Consider the following 24,180-nt stretch of genomic DNA (forward strand, 5'->3'; position numbering starts at 1 on the left):
CACAGACGCTCGCGTGCGCTAATACACATGCGTTATGTGTGCTCGGGACAATTTTCTACTTGCAACTTTTTGCCTCAATCATAAAATCAGAACTTTTTACCCTTTACGGCATAATCAGTGCGTGTGTGTGTGTGAGTGTGTGTAAAGCGCCGCTGGCTGCAATTGTCTTGTCTTTTATAGTTGCGCCTGTTTGCGCTTTGGCTCTGCATTTGCCACACACGCTGCGGCGGAGCTCGTGAACAAACACGAAAGTCACGAGAGTTGACGTGGAGCTAAAAGTGGGAGAAAGATAACTTTTTGTTGAAGTATGTGGAAGTGTTGGAGCTGTCAGAGTGTTGCGGCTTAGCTTATACACAAAGCTTATTAGTTTCAAATTAGAGGAATTTGCTTAGCTTACTTAGAAGCGTTGGCTTCCTTTCATTTGTTTTACTTGTTGATGAGCGACGCTTTATATACTCAGAATATTAAATATCTGACAAAATTTAAGGAAGTTGTCAGTTTAATACTTGAAAATATTAAAATGATGTTTAAACATGTTTATGTTGAGAGGCTAAGAGGTAAATATACACAATAACGGACCTGTAATTCTGATAGATATATATATCTTCGAGTACCATAAATATCTTGGAGAGCCATAGCAAAGCTATGGAATTCGTCTTAGAGGCCTTTCAAATCACCAAATAACACGACTTCGGACTACCGAGAGTAAGCAAAATCTTAGTTTATGAGAATATATATTTTAATTATTGCGGTCTTTCAACACTGTTTGTATATTAAGCTGAGTTAATTTTCTAGCCGCATGTCGTATTTAATTTAAAGTGATTAAAATATAAATGAAGATTAATTGCCGATGTTGAGCGCTATTTAGTTTACACAATAAAGCTGTAGGGAATGATAATGCAAAACTATATAGAATGTGGTTTTGGAGCATGTAAATATGTATAGTGATTATAATGAAAAAGTTTATAAATTTGATCTTTGTTTCCATATCACCTTTGCTAGTTGTTGTGAATCAAATCATTTCAAATTTAAATATTTTTTCTGTACCCCTGTAAGTTATCGATAGGTCGCGCCCTGGTCTCAAGCTTCGATATGTCGATCAGTTAGTCGTAGAATGAGCCGAAGAACGGTATCTCAACACATAAAAATAAATTTGGTTTATCTGTTCAATTTGTTAATGAATTCATCTATGCTTACTTTGAATGGAATTCAAATTAATAAGTTGTTGCTTCATCCCTTCGAGTCCGCCTGCTAAATCTGTTATCAATTTCGAAATTGAAATTTAAAATTTAAAAGTTAATTTATTTATTTTTCTAGTGTTTAACAATAAATTCGTTAAGTATTACGCGTGTTATCGTGCTGCTCTGCGGGCTGGTCCATTCGGGTTAGCCCATCTCTAGCGCAATGCCACTGTCTTAGAGGACTCGCTGGAGGCCAACTGGTGCTGCGACTACGTTTGGCACTTAAGCCTGGATTTTATTATGAAAGGGTTGCGCCATATATGTGTGTGCATATGTGGAGCTTTATATAGAGCGCATAGTGTTTCGGATTGCCACACATAAAACGAGTAACTCCCCTACAGCAGATTTTTATTACTAACCAAAGATATTGTCATAGATTTTGTGCCAGATACCGCTGCGCTGGAACATCGAGCTAACATTCGCCTGCTCCACATGCAGCTGGTAGCGCCTGAGGGTCTTGGGGTCGGCTGGCCCCCAGTTGGGCAGTGGCTCAAAGGCTTTGCGTATGCGCACCCAAAGTCCCAGCTCCACGGGCTGCCGTCGCACCGCGGGCACCGCCCAAATGACCAGTTGACCCACGCCGAAGGCGCTCAGACACCAGCCAAAGACTGTGGGTACAAAATTAAATTAGCTGCGGATCTAATTGGGATTAGAGTGCGGCTTACCATAAACGCCCGACTGATAGGTGTAGTCTTTGTACTTCAGTGGCTCATACAGGACCAGCATGTAGACCAATATGGCGAGCATTAGCAGCGGCGTTATCACCGCCCAGCAGATGCGATAATAGATGGACGTCTTGATGCCCAACATAAACTCGACATCGCGACAGACGCGCTTTACACCGTACACCCAGCCAATGGCAACCAGCTCAAAGATGGCCAGGACCAGGGCCACAAAAGTTGCACCAAAGAAGTCCAGCAGATTCAGCACAAACTGGCCGCCGGGCGTTATGTAGAGCAGACCCAGCAGATACCCTATAGTCGATATGAAGACCACAATGTGCCACTGCTTGAGCTGCGTGAACTGCTCCTTCAGCACGGTCGTCAGGCAAGAGACCATGCCCACATTGCTTCCAATGCCGAGCACGAAGAGCATGAGGAAGAACAGCACTGAGAACACCTGCGGCAGCACCTTAAACTTGGCTATGGCATCCGGATAGGATATGAAAGCCAAGCCCGGCCCGCCATTCACCACACTAGATATGTCGGTTGTGTTGTTCTCATAGGCCAGATTGCCCAGGATGCCAAAGATGATGATGCCGGACAGCAGCGACGTGAACGTGTCCAATGTGGTCACAATGTTGGCATCTCTGCGAAATTGATTTTTAGTTATGGGAAATGCTTGATGGATTAAAATCAGCTAATCAGCTCACCTATATATATTGTGGCCAAACCGATTGTAGGACGAGTACATGATAATGTTGCCGAAGCAAATAGCCAGCGAGAAGAACACCTGGGTGACAGCTGCATACCACACTTGGGGCTCGAGCAGTTTGTGCCACTGCGGCTTCAAGAAGTAGAGGACGCCATCAGTGGCTCCCGGCAGAGTCAGGGCACGCACCAGCAATATGAGCATAACGACATAGGGGAACAGCGCCAGGAAGTAGGACGCCTTGCCGGAGCTCTTGATGCCGCGGAACATAATGCCGGCTATAATGAGCCAAGCGACAGCCAGAGTCAGCGACAAGCTCCAGCTGGGATAGCCGATGCCGTCGTCAATGCTTGACTTCTCGCGCAGAATGATGTTGCTGGGGGAGCAGATAGAGGAGATGCATTGATATTGCACATTTGCAAACCGATTTACTCACGTAAAATAAAACTCGGCTGAGGTGGTGCGCACCGCTGACTGATTGCCGCCCACTAGGCTGCCCTGCTGCGGCGCCGAGTCCAGACAACTGGGAGCCCATTCGTCGCGGCAGTAGCTCCACGGCAATGTGGGATAAAATGATTCCACAAAGTAGCGCAGCGTGAGCGCCATTAGGGTGGCATAGTAGGTCGTCACAATGCCTGTGGCCAGCACCTGGCCGTAGCCGATGCCTGAGTGGGAGTTGTTATTACAGATACACACACACACACACTAATGAATACTCACCTCTTAGTATAGGCACAAAATCGTAGACCTTGACGCTGCCGCGACTCGAAAACTGTCCCAGCAGCATTTCCAAATAGTAGACGGGCTTGCCCACCAGTATGAGCACGATGAGGTAGGGTATCAGGAATGCGCCACCCCCATTTTCCAGGGCAATGAAGGGGAAACGCCAAACGTTTCCCAGGCCCACGCTCAGCGCAATGCAGGACATGAGAAACTCAATATCATTATTCCAGCCATCACGATGCTTGGCTTGCTCCGCATCCGCTGGAGCGGGTGGTTCCTGGGCCTCGCTCGCTTTGTGCCCATTATTGGGGTCTTTCGATGGCGCTGGGCCCTCCGCTTGGGCTTTATAGGCACCTGGTATGGAAATGGTGGAGGCATTCGATGAGCCCACATAGGCGGGATTGAGGTAGCCATTGTTGCTGTTGTTGTTGTTGTTGTTGATGTTGTTATTATTGCTTTGCTGCTCCATCGTCGTTGTTGTTGTTGTGGCTGTTGCTGTTATTGCAGCTGTAAAATCAATCAAAATGCGCCCCAGCTGAAGGTTAACTCTTATGGTCAAGTTTTGTGGCTCAATACTAATTAAAAACCGCCAACTACGCGGCAAGTGAAGCGGACAACCGGTTTGCAGACCCAACAAAGACAAGCAACAAATACAAATGCAGCTAAGTCAGTGACCCACTGACTCAAGCATCGATTATATAACAATTTGCGGCATTTATTCAGCACGAGAAACAACTAGTAAGAGTGGCTTTGAGTCAGCGACTAAGAGATGCCCTGTAATATGCATTTATGCATATGAATGAACGAATAAGGTTGCATTCGTAAATAATTGAATCCGATCCGATATATTTAGCTTGGATGACATTTTACAAAAAAGCAAAAAAAAAAAAAAAAAAATAAATAAATAAATAAATAAATAAAAAAAAATAAAATAAAATAATAAAAAAAAAATAAGTAAAAAATAATAATAAGAAACACAAAATAAAAAAAAAAAATGGATTTAATTCAATTTTTTTTTTTATTTTTATTTTTTTAATAAACAGAAAGCATATATTAATGATTTGTAATAAGAATTCTCATCATCTAAGTGTGTATGGTATAAAAACTTTATATTGTTTTCCATTTTAATCTGTTCTTAATTGTAACACCTCATAAAATCATCTTATCCATTTTCACTAAATTTCAGCAAATACAGGGTATAAGAAAACTGCATATAACCAATACAAATCCAACATTTTGCTGCCAGCTTCTTGTTTGTAGGGCCAAACGAGTTTCTCAAGCGGGTTTCAGATCGTGTAGCATTTGCCTCTGTTTTCAGTTAACTTCGATTTGACTTTTGTTTACATTTCACTTTCTTAGACCTACGGGATTCCCGAGCATTATATGAATGTCATTCATTTTGCAATGGATAACTGGGGTGTCTAATTACCATAGGTTGGGATATGGTTTTAAAGTTTGCAATGTTAAGTGCAGACCGACATATTAAATATCTGTAATCTGATAGGTCTTTTGCATTTCCTGTTTTCCGTTTTTTTTTTTTTGTTTTTTATTAATATTAAATATTGATATTATAAAAAGAAAATAATAAATTGTATGAACAATTGGGCTTTAAAAGACAGATCAGTCTGTGTTGGCAACTGTTTGAAATGAATACATATTTTATTTTTTTTTTTAAGTGTTTATTAATCTAAACGGCAGGTTATAAATTAATTAGACAATCCACTTATAGCAAATGGGAAATTCATAGGAAGTTCTTAGTCATCCATTTACAAGAGCCAGACATAATCGTTTATTGCGTGCTTTTCCCAGTTTCTTACAATGTTATTGCTTAGCAAAACCCATCATAACTCTTGTAAGCAATAATTTACGATTTGACAATGTTTGTGAATAGAATTCAGCAATTAACGGTGGGTTGTTAATTTCACAAGTATAAAAAGTACTTGAAGAGCTCTTTATCTCTTAGATGAGATATTTATAAATACAAAATTGCACATTCACGAATAATTGAAGTCTTGTTTTGTATAATTGTCTTGAAATTTAAGATATTTGCTCGTCATCTGATCTATTGGACGTCGTTAACTACGATGGGATTATAAAATCCATGTACTTGGAAACATTAATAAATCATATTTAAAAGCTTTTTCTGGTTAATTATTGATTAGATGATCTACATATCAATCTATGAGCTATATGGTCTGTAAAGCAATTTACATATTTGCAATTTTTTTTAAACAGAAATTGAAGTTTTACAGACGCAAAGAAGTATCACGCACTCGTTTATGCTCAACTGCAAAGATCGCATTTTCTTTGAATTATCATAGACAACGTTCATGAAGCTGATAAGGTACACATGTATATGGCTTATTATCAGTTTCATATTGAAGTTTGTAGTTGATATGTCTAGTGAACATATTTTCAATCATAGAGCTCATTTATATGCCATTAATTGCATTGCTATTGCTATATTGTTGCATGGGCTATCATGATTGATAGGCAAAAAAGGAGATATGCGTTTTTCTTTTTAACATTCTGCTTGGGCGTGTGATTTAATGCAATAGCATTAGTATATCAGAAAAAAGGAAGGTGAGAGAAAGATAATGCGGATTTTTTCAGCACATGAAAAAAAACCTTACTTTAAATTTATATTGAAAATATTATAATAACTGCTGTTTCTAGTAATCAATTGGTACAAATTGGCTATATATATATACAGTAGAATCCGGTTATTGCGACACTCAACATATGTATAATAACCACATATGACATTTTACATAGAATATCAGAGATTTGAATAATATATACTTATTGAAAGGTATATGTATATCATATACATATATGAAAATGCTTGAAAGGGTATTAGCGTCAATCACATACTCCTAAAATAGTTTTCTCTGTTGATTTTTGCAACAAATTTTCATATTATCTTTTCTGCTGTTGTTACTGCTGTTGTTTTTGTTGTGTATGTTGTTGTTGTTATTGCAACATTGCATTGCATTTGCGCATGCGCAAAGCGAAGCGCGTTGCAGCTGCGTGTCGTCAAAGTTATTGTTGCTGTTGCAATTGTTGTTTATCTGTTTGTTGTCGTTGCTTTTGCTGCTCTTACTGCATTGTTGTTCTCGTAGCTAATGAAAAGTGAAGGTACATAGAGCCGTTGCCCTCGCTGCGAAATGTCAGCGTTCAAAGTTGGAACGAGGAACGCGAGACGTGCCGCTCGTAATTGCAGTGGGGAATCCACCTTAAAGTGGGTCAGTATTTGACGACCCAAGAGCACGTATAATTCCATTTCTAACTGAAGAATTTGAATGACTATGCGAACAGATATTTCGATGATCTATTTGTATCTATATTTTAAATGAGACACGCAAATGATTTGTTATTGTTTGGTTCCAATATAGTTTATATTATTATCTATTTGAACACGTTCGGCCAGCTATAGATTTGTTATTGCGTTGGTTTGTACTAGCCGAATGGTAGACAAGATACATGGCCAGATAAAGCTAGATTTTTATGTTCACATACAATAAACAAAGTAGAAGCCTAATAAAGTTTTAGTTATCTGAGACATCGGAACACAGAGCTTTCGCTGCGTAAAGGGAACTCTAACAAATATAGCACTAGTTATAAACTGACGTTGCATAAAAGCCAGAATGGCGGCTTTTTCAAGCCTTGACCCATAAAACGGGCGTATTCATTGGGTTTATTATACACGCCGAATAAAAGTCTCTTTAACGAGCGAAATTTCTGCTCGTTTTAACAGTTGGATTCAGACGCAAACCAGTTAATTTCCTCTCTGTTTTGTTTATCAGTTTTCGCTTGCTTTACTTTGTTTTTCATTTTTTATTTTTATATTTTTATTATTCACGCGACTGGCATTCTGTTTAATTCTCTCTACGTTGTACTATTTGCTTAATGATTAAGCCTCAACTATGTACAAACCAACTGTTGCCGGCGCCCAGCCTATAGATGAGGGAAATTATCAACACATTTTGTAAATTATTTATTTATTTACTTTTTATTTGCAGTCAAATTGTATTCCATAAGCCAGATTTGGGTGTTTGTGAGCGGCACGTTAATCACGCGACAATTCGTTTACCAATTTGGCTTTGAGCCGCGACTGTATAACGCGATTTAAGCATGTGGCAAACAATCTATCATAATTTTGGTCTCGCGCATATTACCAACTGCTCAATTATTTAAATTATATAAGCCCGAACGCATAATTAATTGCAATTAACCCCCAAACACACACGTCTGATCAGTTTTATATTATTTAATTTATTTCCAGGGGTTGCTTTTAGCTCGATTTGAAAACAGCGAACTGCACTCGACAAAGGCCCAGTGATCACTGAACGGAGTCTCTGGGCCATATAGAAGCGCTGTCTGTAACGTCGCGACGGCAAGACTTCGCCACGCTGGCAGCGACGCCGGCAGCAATTGCGACGCTGACGACAACTGTGACAGCGTATAACGGAAGAAATTGCTCACAACTTGACTTGACTAAGGTAAGCAAGGTTAAAAGAAAATTAATAATAAAAGTAAATAAATAAATAAAAAAAAAAAAATAAAAATAAAAGCTAAAAACAAAATACCTGTATTGAGAACGCAAATAGGTCAAAACTTTTCCATAGGTTTTGTCTGACGCTTGATTTGGTAATGCTAAAGACGTGATCCACGTCGAATATTAAAGTAATTAATAATCGATTTATACTGGGCGAAATATTTTGTTTGAGATCTGTTTGAATTTATTTGATTTTAGATATTCATATAGGGAATCATATAATTCAGGAATCGTTTATATTTCAACTGTTGTTGCTTCTTTCCGTCTTTTATCTTTGGAGTTTTATTTTGTTTTGATAATGTTTTTTTATACCCTGAACCCATTGAAAATGGGAAATCGGGGTATAATGGTTTTGTGAAAATGTATGTAACGGCCAAAAGGAGGCATGGCAGACCCCACAGTGTATATATATTCTTGATCAGCGCGACGAGCTGAGTCGATATAGCCCTGACCGTCTGTCCGTCCGTCCGTCCGTATGTGTGCGTCGATCTCAGAAGTTATAAGAGCTAGAGAGCTGAAATTTGGCATGCATACTCGTGTGTACCATACGCAGTACGGATTTGCTTTATTTTTTGATAAATCAACCGTTCACTTTTTTATCGAGAATAATCGAACAATTGATTTTGTGTTTTTAGCCTAATTTGAACATTTTTAGACCTGGAGTCTTCAAATTTGTGTTGTATATAAAGTTAATCGATACAAAGATTTTGTAATTTACAGATTTTGGATACCACGCCCCCTTCTCCCCCAATTTGTAAAAAACGCATTTCAAGTAGTAGAGACTTGTGCTTTGGAATGTACACACATATTTACCATATGATTACACTCTGAAAGTTTCATTAAGATCATATGTTTACAAAAAAATTATTCGACAAATAAATTCTCATAATATTGCCCACACTGCAGCGCAGCCCAAGCGCAGTCGCTGCTTACAGCGCAGTTAGCAGAGCGCAGGCTTATGCGTGCGTGTGGATGCTTGTGTATGTATGTGTGCATAAAAGAAGTGCATAATGATTAGAATATCAGATTAGAGGGTTCAGGGTATCTCCTAGTCGAGCAGTCTCGACTGGAGCTTTCTTACTTGTTATTTAATAAATGAAACAGGGACTATAAATTTTAATTTTTTATTATAATAATTATATTTTAGTAAAAATACCAATATTTTTAGTTCATTTATGATTACCTAATTAATTTATTCCAGACAGAATATGAGATCTTAATACATCGAACTTTCAAAATTCAAAACAAATATTATTCATTACCTCTATTTATTCCATTACCATTTATTTTTAATATATTATTTAATTTGAAACGACAAGGGGATCCGTTTTTATACCCTGAACCCATTGAAAATGGGAAATCTGGGTATAATGGTTTTGTGAAAAAGTATGTAACGGGCAGAAGGAGGCGTGGCAGACCCCACAAAGTATATATATTCTTGATCAGCGTGACGAGCTGAGTCGATATAGCCCTGTCCGTCTGTCCGTCCGTCTGTCCGTCCGTCCGTCCGTCCGTCCGTCCGTCCGTCCGTCCGTCCGTCCGTCCGTCCGTATGACTGCGTCGATCTCAGAAGTTATAAGAGCTAGAGAGCTGAAATTTGGCATGCATACTCGTGTGTACCATACGCAGTACGGATTTGCTTTATTTTTTGATAAATCAACCGTTCACTTTTTTATCGAGAATAATCGAACAATTGATTTTGTGTTTTTAGCCTAATTTGAACATTTTTAGACCTGGAGTCTTCAAACTTGCGTTGTATATAAAGTTAATCGATATAAAGATTTTGTAATTTACAGATTTTGGATACCACGCCCCCTTCTCCCCCAATTTGTAAAAAACGCATTTCAAGTACTAGAGACTTGGGCTTTGCAATGTACACACATATTCACCATATGATTACGCTCATTAAGATCGTATGTCTACAAAAGAAATTATTCAACAAATAAATTCTCATAATATTGCCCACACTGCAGCGCAGCCCAAGCGCAGTCGCTGCTTACAGCGCAGTTAGCAGAACGCAGGCTTATGCGTGCGTGTGGATGCATGTGTATGTATGTGTGCATAAAAGAAGTGCAGAATGATTAGAATATCAGCTTGGAGGGTTCAGGGTATCTCCTAGTCGAGCAGTCTCGACTGGAGCTTTCTTACTTGTTTTTCTACACTTCTTAAATAGTTTGAGCATTTTCTTATGCAAGGGCACACCGTCGATTCATTTAAAAAATTTTCTTTCGTTGTTATTTTATATACTTATTGAACGAAAGTTAATGTATAAAAAGTCAACAAAACTATCTACACATTATCTTGACGTTTTTACGCGGAAATGGCTATATTATTGTATTGTTGATTTCGGGCAACGTCTAGACAATGCAATTAGATTAATAATTGGCCTGATATAAAAAAATATTATTAAGCAAAATTTCCACTGCATTGAAAAAGAGCTAACCACATCCAAATAAAAACAATAAAAATTTACCAAAAAAAAAAAAAACCACATATTTAATTACATGTTCAACAAAGGATTAATTTTTGCTGCTCGCTAGCCATGGCTAATTAACTTATCAATTAACTCAACTGCATATGTAAATTGTCCAAACCTTTTGGCATTGACTGCGATCTTTTTATTTATGTTCAACATTATTCATAGCCAAGCGCAAGTGATAAAAATGTAGATAAACTCTTCAATATTAATGTAAATTAATTGCACACTAAATGGCAAAAATGAAAAGAGGAAAAATGAAAATGAAATCAAGAATAAATAAGGGAGAAAAAAGTGAATGCACAATAAAAATAATTTATTGATGCGGGCGCGATAAATGCAATTTAGTATGCTCTCAAGCATTGATATATACATACATATGTATTTATATATATACATATATAGACTTTCAATTCAATTGAATGGTTTAACTCGTAATCAATGTATAATGCAACGTTGCTCTCAGCAAATAATGAAATATTTTCTGTTGCGGTCAATTTCGAGTTAATGGCCCAAAAAGCAAATTGTGCTTAAAACAAAACTTCATTGTTTGAATACTGTTTAGTAGTTCCTGGCCATTCGCATCCAATTAAAATTTGAGTTGCCTTACCACAAACACACTCGTGGCTCTCACCTTTTTATGTGGTTGTAGCCACATTTTGTACGCATGTTCAGCATTGCAGATTTGCAGATTTTATGCGATTGTTGTTACTATAATTATATAGCATATATTATATGCATACATATAAGACAATTATATAGAAGTTGTTAAACGAATCATATAAACACTTGCATTATCATGCGAATGTAGCTTGTGATATGGATTCTTATCGGTCGTCGGTGTCTGCATTTGCTCAAAAGACAGTATATACACGCTATTATATAGATATATATATATCTAGAATGTAATCAGTTAACTCCTACTTAGCCTACATTTATGGAATTTTAGGGATTTTATATAAAAGCTAAATATTGTGAAATAATACAATATTTATAAATTCAAGCATATCTTCAAAAAATTGTTTAATACTATTTATAAAATCCATTTATATTAAATTTGAATTTAAGTTACTTTTGCATATCAATAGTAAATTGAAATAAAATTTCTTTATAAAAAAAAAAAAAAAAAATGAGAAACGTTTTTAAAATCAATTTGCTACAATTAAATCAGTTTATACCAAAATATCTGAAATCCACAAATTGAATGAATAAAATAAGAATGATTTGTTTAAGAAGACATTTCTTATGTTTCTTAAATATTTGTGCTATGTTGAGAAAGATCTTTATGAAAGAACAAGGCGCATACGTATGTATGTATGACGAGGCCCATTTGTGGTTTAAGCTTATTTATTCGGCTACGCAAAGATCATGTAATTAAGTTATCTGCTTTATTGCCGCAATAACCCATTACATATTTAACGCACACTCAAAATATCCACAATTACCTCAATGCTAATTTAGACATGCAGCCAACTGCGAATTTATGCCCTAGCCGAACTCCGGGAAGGCTTCTTCGGTTCAGCTCCAAGTAGAAGCCACTTAGAAATGCGTGCAGTCATTTATCAAGCGCCAGTTGGGCATAAATCATGGCTAAACAAATCGAAATGACAACTGTTTAACTACCACCGACTGGCGACCTCCGGCTGGCGACTGCCAAATGTCCCGAGTCAGAGACAAACATCTTAAGGTAAAAGCTAGAGGCTGCCACCGCAATCCTGTCGTCCTGCCGGACCCAATTGTTGTTGTTGTTGAGTTTGTGTGTTTCGATAGTACATTAAATTTTATAGCGTTTGGACATTAAAAACAAAAGAGACAAATGTCAGAGAGCAGCTGCGAAAACAGATGGTTAAAGATTTTCCGGTCAGCAGGCGGTCTGGCAGATTGCGTATACGCCGCGTTTGTCAGGTGGCAGCTTGTTGTCACTCTTGATTTATGCAGCGTAAAAACATTACGAATGGATGCTTGAAATTCTAAAATGCTCGCTGAATTTGATTTAGTTTTCACTATGGCACAATAAATGCCTCCGTGGGGTGTTGTTCTAAGCGTATTAGATGAGAGAATTGTTCAACAATGAATTTAATTTAAATACAGAAAAATATATAGAAATAAAATGAAATACAATTAATATTAAATGAAAATAAATATAATTGTAATTTGTATTTAATTTATATAATTATAATATAAATAATAATAACAATATTACTTATGTATATATTTGTTAAATTTTATGTGTATTTTTTTTTTGTTTTTTTTTTTTTTTTTGTTTATGTATATATTATTTGATTTATTATCTATAATAAAACCAAAATTTTAGATTTATAATACAATATAACTATTTCATCATTACGACATTGCTTTCTATATGAAGCATACTCTCTTTAACTAACATGCTGCATGACGAAACAATTAAATGGTACTTCTATAAGGAATTGCCTTAATATTATAGATAAACACCATATCTGATTGAGAATACGCATTGCCTATGGAGTCGTCCACGGCTATTTCTAGCTCATTTCATCGAAAAAAAGCAAAATGACCATAATTAATTGGAAAATCAAGTTAATCCAAGCGCTGGGCAAACAAGTTCTAGTTGCTTTGCTATCTCGAGAACAGATCTCGACACTCATATCGAGTTAATTAAATTGGACAGCTTAGAGGTAGCATACATCTTATCTTATTTAAAACAAAGCCAAGATAAACTAAGTTCAGGCTGATTGTAAAAGTTTTCGTCTGACAAATTAGTTTCAACTCGAGTAATCGCTCTGACTACCTCGGCTTGGGCCGAACTACGTTTGGGGGTCAGAGTTCACCTAAGCAATTTGTCTGGGCCCAGCTACAGATATATTGCATTAGCCATGCAGTCGCAATTGTGGCAGCAACACATGTCTGTGTGCGTGTGTGTGGGTGTGCCACAAGTGTTGGATTGTTAGCCGTTTACTGTTGCATACTTTTCGGCTGGCATTTGAATATATACTGCATTAATCATACGCCCCGTGCTCGACAACTACACATAATTGAGCTGTTGCTGCTGCTGTTGACATTGCCAGCTTTTTGGCTGCATGCTGTGGCCAAGGAACATCACGCATACGCCACATTGCACATATCGCAACTGCAATATATTAAGTCATTGTTAGGTGCCCCGTAAGCGACTGTTAAAGCCAAATTCTATAACAATGTAAGGCACGCTGTGCTCGTTGCTGTTGTAGTTGTTGTTGTTGCTGCTGTTTTGTTTTGTTTTGTTCTATTTTTGCACCAAGTGCCGCCGGCGGTGCCATAAAAATGACTGAAGCACACGCAGCACTAACGGCAGCAGCAACAACAAAAACAACAACAACCACAAAGAGAGCTCAACTCAACTAGAGTTGACTCCAGTCGCATGCCAAGCGCAGCGCATTTCGTGCGTATAAAAATCTGCAATTCATGCAATTTTCATGGAAAATTTGCCACGCAAAAAGAAAAGCCAACATAGAACAACAGCAACCTCTCGGTTGTGCATGTGTGTGTGTGCGCCTCACTCTGTGTTTTGAATGTCAAAATATTTGTGTGTTTGGCATTTTAAGCGTTAAATTTTTGCTGTCAACATTTCCACTCGTGCCAGACAATGTCATTCACTTGTCGCTGTGGCTTGGGTAGTTCTCTGGCGGCTTTTGCACCACCTCAAGCTAGACTCGGCATTTGTGATATTAATTTCCTTAGCACGTGTTGCCTAAATACTTTGGATTCGTCTTCTTTGCTTAAAGATTAGAGCAAACGTGTCATACGACCATGCTCGCATTCACTGACTTACTTTCTAATACCCTAACCAAAGTGGGATTTACTGTCTCTTGGCTTTTCATTCAAACTGAATTTCTTTAATTGTGGCTTAATTTCTTTTAAGGCAATACGAAAACTCTCGCTTTAAAGAGCTTATGCTACGAACTCCTAATTATAGGCATGATATTGCGATTTGTCAGTGTCAATGTGTAAATTAGAGTTTTGCCACATTCAAGAATTATGCTATACAAATATGCTCTTGCCTAAGCATGCGGAAGTTCATATATAATCATAATCATTTAAATTTTCGTACCGTTGCATTTGCCTAGTCGCTTCCATGAACAAACAAACATTTTAAAATTCAAGCAACTTTGCTTGCATATGCAAGAATATCTGTTTGCTGACTCATATCCAAAGAGTTGTCAGTATTTGTTTATTTATTGTGGCTGGCTCATACTCAAAGAGATATTTGTATTTATATTGTAATTGATATTACGTATTATAGGCATGCAATTCAGGCAATTGCTAGAGTTGACTGCACATCTAATTACATCCTGCTCCCCGCTACCCACATCTATCTACACTCTTTCGTCCATAGAATACTATTTATTTCGCTTCGGCCTATGGACACAAATAGCTAGATCAAGCCTAACCAGACTCTAAGCAAACGTAAGGCCTATTTGCCTTAATTGTGACAGATTGGAAATTTTCATCAAGACTCTTTCCTGCGTCCCTCTTTCGCCTTATACTGAGTATAAAAAGAGTATGATAGTTGCTAAAGTTGTAACTTTTAAGTCTCTTCGCTCATTGGGTAAGGTAGAGGCAAGTTGGTATGATGTATTCTTATACACAGGAAGTCACATTATAGATTTTTATCATAAATATTTTGCATAAATATTCTTAAACGTATTTACTTATTAACATATAGTAAACATTTCGTTATCAGCGAAACCAAAATGGGCTGCACCCACAAAAAAAGTACACCCACATATAATAAAGTTGATGTTTTTCAATAAAAGGGAATATTTTATTAAGTTTATGCATTCGAATGAGTTTGAGTGCACTTTGTTGTATATAAAAGTTACATAAAATGAAACGAGTTTTGTACGGAGCTAGTGCCACTTGCACTTTTGTCGGACGACGCACAGTTGCCAAAATATAACTCCGGTTCTGCTTATGAATTTATATATGTGAGCGTGAGCATTTTATTTCTCCTTATCACTTACGTCGCAATCATAACTTCAAACAATTCAATTTTGCCTTCTTTCCAATATATAGTTAAAAAACTTGAAAGAACAAGTTTCCCGCTTCATGCAGCTCTAATACCATTTGAAAGCAGTCGGTAGTGCCGTTGACCAGCTACGATTTTTTGCAGTAATGCTTGGTCTCGCTGCTTTCGAGCTCGGTCAGTTTATCAATGAAGTCCAACTGCCGGTGGATCTGTGCCTGCTCCGAGGTGGTTGGGTACTTGTCCTTGGCCTCGTCTAGCGGCACGATTCCCTCAAGATTCATATCAGCGGGATCGACGTCCTCTCCGACGTCTACCTTCATTGTCTTGCCATTCGGCGTTATGACCAGTACATGCATCGTGTTTGCTGTTATCTCTCAGTAATTCAAAGGTTATGCAAGCCGAAAGCGTAATTTAGTCGTAGAGAGCCAAAATTATATTTTTATAAGTTCTGTAGCCAATTGTGTAATTTTTCAAACTAAATGAAGATCAATGTTACTCGGGCATCAGCTAGAATTCAGTTGAGCGCAGCCTACTACTACGGGGATTTAAATGAAAATTTTTTTAAATATATAAATCCAAACGAGCTTAAAGTGTTTGCCGGACAGTAGGATCGTGACATAATCTACTCGTATTGCGTCCGTTTCAGGTGATATAGAAGTTAGTTTTCGTACGAATGATATGCTCTCCAAAAAGGTTACATGTTGTTGAATAAGTCAATCAAATATTTTAAACGTGGTCTGCTGCCATAACGATTTAAAGATATAAATAAAAATAAAAACTAATAATTTTAAATTTCTAAAAAGTCCCTTAACTTTTGCCTGTGTTTCTAACGCTTGAATGAAACTGTAACAGTACTTTATTTTTATACAACTTCTAAAGATATTTTCGCTGAATTGTATGCGACGCGCCAAAGTAGACAGCGAAAAAGGACGAAAACTTTGCCAGCTGCTGGCGGAACCCAGCCAAAATCCGTTCTTTATCCCGCCGTTCTGCGGTGTATTTGTGGTTGTGTGTGTGCTTATGCTTTAGTATGCTTAAAACAAAAAATATGTCTCATTCGCCTCGCCCACAGACATGTATGTGTGCCTGTGTTTGCTTTTGGCATGTGGAAGTAGAACATAATTAATTCAAATTAATTACAATTTGTGTGGAATTAGCGCTTGTGGCAAGCGGCCCGCCCACAGGACAAAAATGATGCTGATTATTGCGATGATCATCGGCCATGTGATAATTATGATGATGCTGCTTATAATTATGCTGTCTATGCCCGCAAACATTACGGAGCGATTTTTATGGGCTTACACGGGCGTATGTGCGCCTCTCCTCCTTTTCCACTGCAAATTTTATCCTGTCAAGCGGCTTGAATTGTGTCCTGGCGAATGCAGCAGCAGCAACAGCAGCAGCGGCATAAGCCTTCAAATATTTTGGGGCGTTTGAAGCTTCCCTCTTGGCCATTGTTTGACTGACCCAATTAACGCGGAATAGCGACAACGCCATAAACTCAAGTGCTCAACTCAATCGAGCAGGGTGTGAGAGAGAGGCAGACATAGAGAGAGTAAGAGATAGAGATACAGCGATGAACGGATGGGTAGACTGGTGCATTTATAAATCAATTATGTAACGATTGCACGCTCATTAGTGTCAAACCCAATTAACGGTATGACAGTTTTGCCAGCGCCGCAGGAAGGCTGACAACAAAAGGACATTCAACGCCCACAAGCGCATTTAGGTTATGTCAAATGGTCAAGCAAAGTTCAATGCGTTAATTGGCATTGGCAATTTAAGAAACTTGTGATTTGCAACATTAAAGTGGAGTTGGAGAAACTACAGTTAAATTGGTTTATAATACGCAAATTGTGAGAGAGAAAGTGAAGGTAAGGAAGAATGAAAGAAACATAATTAGTAAAAGGAAAAAGACTTGATAAAAATTAATTGAAATAACGAATTCGATTTAAGCATTTTATAAGATATAACACTATATGCTGACTTGACTTGATATAATCTATTTCATTCAAAATACAATATATGACAGCTCTTCTTACATCTCTTTTTCCGATACTAGTTTATCCCAACTGTCATGATTTTCAATTGAGTATCATTTGAGCAAGTGTCTTTCCTGCTTTAAACTTGATACATTTTAAAATGAAAATAAAGTGTTACAATTAATTCTCGAAGATTATCCAGACAGGCCCTCTCTTATAGATTGTATATTCCCATCCTAAATTTGTTTGCTTCTGTGCAGCTTTTCAAATATTTTGCGACCTTGGCTCTCAGCTGCTGGCACATTAACATAAATATTCAAGTACGCTGGTTGGCCACAATTCAGCTTTAATGCACTCGAGCATTGAGCACACAATGCGGCAGCATAATCATTTCTTTCGTCTCACTCTCACTATCGCTCTCTCTCTCTCTTTCTCTCTTTTTTGAATACATTTCTTCGAGCAGTTCGAGCCCAACAAGTATTTTATATCATAATTGCAATCTTGCATAAATACGTGTTGTCAGACTTTTCAAGCACAATTACAGCGCATACGTAGATGTGTGTGTGTGTTCGTATGGGATGAGTATCTGTGTATTTAGTGTGTTTGTTTGTCCTTCGTATTGCCATTTTAGCATGTGCCTTTTTTTATGGCAACGGCCACAGTCACAGACACAGTCACAGCATCAACTACCAGCCAGCAGCCGTTGAAACACGTGTTAGTGTGCTGTACCCACACACACCCAAACACACACACACACATGTATAATGCATACTGAGCAATGTCCATGACACACTTGCCAGCTTGTTATTGTATGGGTGTGTGCTTTTCGTTGCATATCTCAATGTTTGCATCTGTGCCCAGGCCTTACCCAACTCTGCAAACATGTTGGTTATGCCGCTCGCTTTTGTTGTTGTTGCTTTTGTTGTTGCTGCTGCTATTTGGTGCTCCTTAGCAGGCAACGCATTGACACGCGCTGTGTTTGCTGCTGAACGACCCGAGCGCCCACCTGCACATTACCTGCCCCACCCGCACCCACACCGATTTCAACGGGGTCAGCTGATCCGCCCCGTTATTAAACATGTACAGGCATGTTTTCCGAGCGGCTTTGATTCCTTTTCGGCCACGTTTACTCCATTAACACTCAATCATTAGCATTGGCTATCACAAGGCACTCGTGCATCAAATTAAATGCTAACCGAAATATCATCAATAACAAACGCGACCAAACGTTAACCGAGGCGGCAGACGGTGACACGTCTTGCCCTCACGTGACTAATTAATTTTGGGCTATCCTGCGACCGAGCAATTAGCCAACGAAAACAGAAAACAGACCAGCTGCATCGAAGGCAATAGCAACAGCAATAGCAACAATAAATACAATAACCAATGACTGGCCAATAAATAATGAAGAAATATTTGGATTTGTAATAAACAATAAAAAATCAATTCAGTTAAGATAAGTAAATTGAATTAATTCAATTAAATTAAGTCTGAAGAACTACACAAAAGTAATTAATTAAGAATAAACAGAAAAAAATAAGTAAATTAAAACATTTCACTCTCTGAAATGCCTTTAAATATATTGAAATTTGTAATATTTATTTAGCAATTATTTTAAGATTTTAAGTCATATTTAAAGATAGTTAAATTCAGCACGTGTGTTCAGAAATTGAAAATTGGTTCAGAATTTAGCTAGGTCGTCATATCTATGAGAGCAAGTGAGCTTTTGCTTTGCTCTTATCGCATTTAATGCCCGATTGTTCTATATATGCAAATCGGTGCAGTTTATATTTCATGGGGATTAGCCGCGCTAAAGCTGCATGTTGTCAATGGCACTGAGCTGAGACAAAGAGCGCATAAAGTGCATTTAAAATGGCATTATCAAAGGCACACATACACACACACACACTCGCGCGCAGTTATGCAAATTCTTGTGCCACTCCCACATTCTGCATTTTATGCGTTTCATCTCGCTGCGGCGCTCAATTGGCCAACAATTCGATTTTATTTGATTAAAATTTTTTCCCTTTTGTTGTTGTTGTTGTTTTTTTCTTTTTGTTAGGGTTAACAACTTTTTGCTGTAAACGATTAAAGGCAAACATTTGCTCACACATTCACACTGAAATAATTGCAGACATCGGCCAGTATTTGTGCTTTTTGTGTATATAAAATGCCTTGGGCTTAATTAGCATTAAATTTGTATATCAGAAAAGAAAACAGAAAAAAGAAAAAAAAAAAGTGCTAAGACAAAAGCAAATTGACACTAAATTGCCACTTAAGCAATATTGCTGAGCTGGCTAACGGGAAGGTCGCCATTGGTATGCGAGTCCTGCCCGAGTCCTGGCAGACTGTCTGTCTGACAGCCATTTGCTTAACGGCTACACCGGTAGTCAATTAAAGTCCAACTGATGTTTAACAATTTAATTACGAGAGCTAACAAGTTTAAGTTGAACTGCCAGAGGCAGACGGCTACAGCCAACCAACCGGCTCTGCCCCTCCCCCTCTCCCTGTCCTTCCCATTCTGTGTGTGTGTGTCTCTGTCTGTCCACCATTCAACTGGAAATGTTCAACGAAATATGCCAGAGGCAGTTTCAAATTTATAAAATTTAGCCACAAAAGTGTGTCATTTATGTGCAAAGGCCAAAGTGGGATATTCAGTTGATTATACAAATTTTTATTTTAGACTAAAGAAACAAAAGCATATTTAATGCTGATGAGATATATTTTGTAAAAATATAGGAAATGAGAATATATCAGGAATGGAATAGTGCATAGTGATCTAGCAAAGAGGTAAAAGGAAAGTTGAACAATAGAAAAGAGGGAAGAAGGCAAGGCTATTGAAGAACTAAAGAGAGATGATAGAACATTTAATGCAGTTATCAGTAGTATAAGAGGAGAGTAGAAAGCTGGAACAGTGAAAGATGTGAAAAGGAAAAGAAAAAGAAACAGAGACGAGATGAGTCATAACCATGAATGTTAGAAGAGTGGAAGCCAAAAAATAGCACAGAACGAAAGAGAAGAAAAAATAAGACACAGGATTGGAATAAAGAGAAAGTATTATTTCATTTAAGTGATTTCTCATTTAATAGATTTACTAATATAATGAATTTTCTTGACATTTTTAAAGTCTCAGCATTAAAATTTGTTGACTTTTTTGTATAGATTTTCCTTTATATTTATTTAAATGCAGTTTGAATATACAGATTAATTATTTACGCCTTTACTAATTTTCTCTTTGCAATCCTGCATTAATCACGGCTCTTCTTCCGGCACAAAGGTAGCCCATCATTATAAGCGTCTTCAAAGTGTTGCCGCTAATTATTGTGCACTTTGCATTTAGTTAAGTTTAGCTTGGCTCGCTTGTTGTTCACTTCTTTTTCTTCCACTTCTTGGTCTTCAAATTTAGCTTTTTCTTTGCATATTTACGTGGTAGCTGCATTTGCGCCATTTTTAATGAGTTTTTGTTGCAAAGAAAACGGCTAAGAAAATGCTGTTGCTGTTGTTGTTGTTGTTTTGGTTGTTGTCTGCCGGCTGTTTGGCAAAAGTTTACACGCTCGACCAACAGCTCGGCCAACTGACAAGCTGACTAACAAACTGACTGACTGACTACCTAATGCCCGCTCGTCCGACTGACTGCGCGAGTGCTTGACTTGCACTTGAGGCACTCCAAAAACTAATCAGCTTCGGCAAAGCGATGTCTTGTAAGTTTCAGCGCTGATTGTGCTGCGTATACTCTGCATGCTGTAGGGCATCCTGACTAAGTTATGGATGAGGCAAAGCCATGATTCGATATTTTTGCGTTACAAATGTTTGTCTTTGGCAGTCGTTAAACTACCTGTGCAAAAGATTGTTCTCAAGTGGCTTAAGATATGTATTAAATATCATTTTCCATTTCAATATATATTTCATCAGCCTCTTCATGAAGAGTATTTTGTTTCGCTGCTCCATCTCCCCGGATAGTTCTTATCTTAATACTTTTCCTCCTCTGGCTTACCAGCCAAGACTTGGGCGCATAATTAAGTCAGTTGCAGTCGAGTTGAGCGCGTTTAATGAGCATGGCCTGAGACCGGGCATCGTTTGTTTTGCGCCACAAAGTTTTGTGGGGCTAAAATGGCGAAATTTTTGGTCAGCTCTTTGGGGGTCGGACCCATGTTACTTATCTTGCTCATTTCCTTTCAGTGCACTTTTGTATTGCATTAACATGGTCATTATCCTGGGCTATTCTTTCGCCACTTGCACCGCTGCCGTCCTTTTTATTATAAATTATGGCCGAGCTGGGCTCTCAAGTGTTTTCCTTCCGCTGCGCTCAATTCCATACTTATTAGGTATTGTTTTAGCTTCCCTTGTTGTTCGTATCCGAATTACACCTCTGCACTGCACTGCACTCGCCACCAGCTGGCTAATGTGTAAAAAGTTCGGACACGCTTCGCTGACTGCTGCCCGCTGCCCGCTGCCCACTGCCCACTGCCTGCTTCCTGCCCGTTGGCGTATATCCTGGCAGGTCCTTGCTGCCCAGCGCTCGCCTTTTCGCATTCAATTTTCATTATAGACACTCGACTGCACAAAATTATCCCTCAGTCCATGGGTAGGTGAGAAATTTGCAAATAAATGTTGCTTATTAGTCTGGCGTTGGCTTGTTGTTTCCTAACGCACAGCCGAAACGAGTTTTCAGCTTGTTCTTCGATTGTCTGCCACATAAAATTTTACAATTCATTTAACTTTTAAGGCATTTGCATCTAATTGCCTTTCATTTCCATCTATCTAGAATTTATGAACTGTGTGGCCTATTAGCACTTGACCAATCGAAGATTAATTATCCCTTCTCTTGACGCATAAATCATAAGTAATCGCATTTGAAATAATTCGTCTTATTGTTTAAAATTATGGCTTGTTATGTGATTTTTATAACGATTGCTGTCACTCTAATTGCTAAAATTCGTCTTTTCCTTCTCTTTACTCCTACTAATCATCACACATTTATTCTATCAAATCTTCATATCCTTCAGCGTGACGCCTTCTACATCTTCCAATCATAATACGATTGTATATGCGTTGCCTTTCATTCAATGACATCTCCATTAAGTCTCTCACAACCGGGTATATCCTAGTCAAACATGCTCGCTCTCACACTTCTGTTGCTGCTCTCTATGCTGCGTTCATTCTGTTGTCATTAATGTAATTACATCAAAGAGCAATCGAGTCCACAGAAAATAAAACCCAGCAGCAACAAAAGCAGCCAGTCAGCCAAGGGACGAGCGAATCCCCGAGGAGGAGAAAAGCTGCGAAGTGCAGCTGAACTTTGAGTTAAATCCTTTCAATTGAATGACATTTGGCTTGCACTTTGGCTGCCACCGGGCGCCAATGAATTGGGAATGCGCGTATTGTGTATAGTTTAGACGCGGCTGCTCGACTGTTTCACAGTTCGAGTGCAGCACTGCACGGGTGGCATGCCGTGAGTCAAGTTCAATTAAACAAGTGACTGGCAGAGACGCGGCTTAGTTTAACGTGGCAAAGAGCCGTGGGACCAAAAACCAAAATCCTATTTAAGCTGGCGCTGCTCGTTGGTAGTTTGTTTTTTGTTTGTTTGCTTCCTATGCTGGTGCTAAATGTCAGCGATGCAATTAAATTGGGAATAGGCAACGACCATGATGGCGACGTGGACAACGGTGCCAGGGATTAGGGGTCAGGGATCAGTGGGCGGAAGGCGGAAGGCGGATGGCGAAAAGGATGCGACCAATGGGGACCAGGGCTTACTGCTAGGGCGTGTTATAGAATTATGAAGGAAAATTGGATTTAAGAACAGCTCCAGAGCTGGCGAGAAATGAGGCTAGCGCCATTAGCGTCACATCGGACGTCGTTTACTGGATCCTCCTCCTGCTGCTGCTGCTGCTGCTGCTGTTGCTGTTGCTGCATTTGATGAGTTGGTAGAGAAGAGAAAATGAGCGAGCAGAAGAAAATTGTAATTAAACTGCGTTTGTTGTCATTGCATTTATAAATAATAATAATTATTATTGCATAATAGGGCAGACGCTGGGCGCAAGAAAAGCGCACGCACAAAGAAAATGCATTAAAAGGCGAGCAGAGTGCCCCGGCTGTGAATGCGGGCCCTGGCAAAGGAGCCAACCGAGTTGTTTTCATTTAACTACTACAAAACTTTAACGGCAAACTTCATAAAATGACGTGCGAAAAACAGCGCACACTGAAATGAAAGATGAAAAACGTAAGAAAAATGCCATTGAAATCAAAGAAACTCCTTTCGTCCCGCACCTCTCTGGCAACAGTGTGTCCTGTGCGTGCTAAAAAGGTTTTCTGTTTCTTTTTGTGACTCTTGGTCTGGAGCGAAAAACACTTTAATTAAAGTGAAATGCAAACATTTCAATTAAGCGCCGGAGCTAAGCTGATTTCAATCTGACTAAAAGGGATAACTTCCGCCAGACGCGTTGCCTTTTGGCTGGCGCCTCAAGGGCTCTTCCCATTTAGCTTGCTTGATGCGTGCTCGAGCAAAGGTTCAAGTGCCAGCCGAGCGACAGTTACAAGTGGGACGCAGGGGCCTGGCCAAGTCAATGCTGACGATAGCCAAAAGCGATTGACATTAATTTTGCATTAGCCCTCTTAGCCAGACCCCGACTCGACTTGCGCCTTCGCCACGTTAGCCGCAAATTTAATTATGCGCGCTCGCTCATAAAAAAGCCCAAGAAGCAAATGTGAAGAGGAAAAAAGTGGCCTTTGTCAAAGCGACAAGTGCTTCGAGCTTGAGCAGACGCCGGCCCATTTTGTATTCCAATTAACCGAAATTACTTGAGCCAGCTGCCTTTCGGCCAACTGTATAAATCACGTCGACTTAA

At 38.7% G+C, this 24,180-nt stretch overlaps 2 protein-coding genes and 1 long non-coding RNA gene across 4 annotated transcripts in view; 1 reads left to right on the plus strand and 2 right to left on the minus strand.

Annotated features, from left to right (window-relative positions):
* The window catches only part of LOC108617289 (uncharacterized), a 59,906-nt gene that overhangs the window by 13,479 nt on the left and 22,247 nt on the right, over positions 1-24,180 (plus strand). The window contains exon 2 of the mRNA XM_018013020.2: positions 7,621-7,837. The gene's annotated coding sequence lies outside the window, so the exon portion shown is untranslated. The remainder of the gene's footprint in view (positions 1-7,620; positions 7,838-24,180) is intronic.
* On the minus strand, positions 1,282-7,627 carry LOC108617290 (sodium-dependent nutrient amino acid transporter 1). Of its 2 annotated transcripts, XM_089469398.1 has the most exons (7): positions 7,345-7,627; positions 7,272-7,292; positions 3,333-3,842; positions 3,049-3,277; positions 2,614-2,988; positions 1,907-2,550; positions 1,282-1,849 (listed from the first exon to the last, which is right to left on the minus strand). In XM_089469398.1, the coding sequence occupies exons 3-7, from the start codon at positions 3,802-3,804 to the stop codon at positions 1,596-1,598; spliced, it is 1,974 nt and encodes a 657-aa protein (XP_089325524.1). In that variant the 5' UTR covers positions 3,805-3,842; positions 7,272-7,292; positions 7,345-7,627; the 3' UTR covers positions 1,282-1,595. The 2 variants fall into 2 exon arrangements, with proteins under 2 accessions (XP_089325524.1, XP_017868514.1); XM_018013025.2 differs by lacking the exon at positions 7,272-7,292.
* LOC149268842 (uncharacterized) lies at positions 15,128-15,868 on the minus strand. Its single transcript, XR_016270402.1, has 2 exons — positions 15,349-15,868; positions 15,128-15,292 (listed from the first exon to the last, which is right to left on the minus strand). It is a non-coding gene; the product is annotated as an uncharacterized LOC149268842 (long non-coding RNA).

This window comes from Drosophila arizonae, chromosome 5, assembly GCF_054131065.1.
Source record: "Drosophila arizonae isolate 15081-1271.41 chromosome 5, UAZ_ARI_1.0, whole genome shotgun sequence".
Lineage (NCBI taxonomy): Eukaryota > Metazoa > Arthropoda > Insecta > Diptera > Drosophilidae > Drosophila > Drosophila arizonae.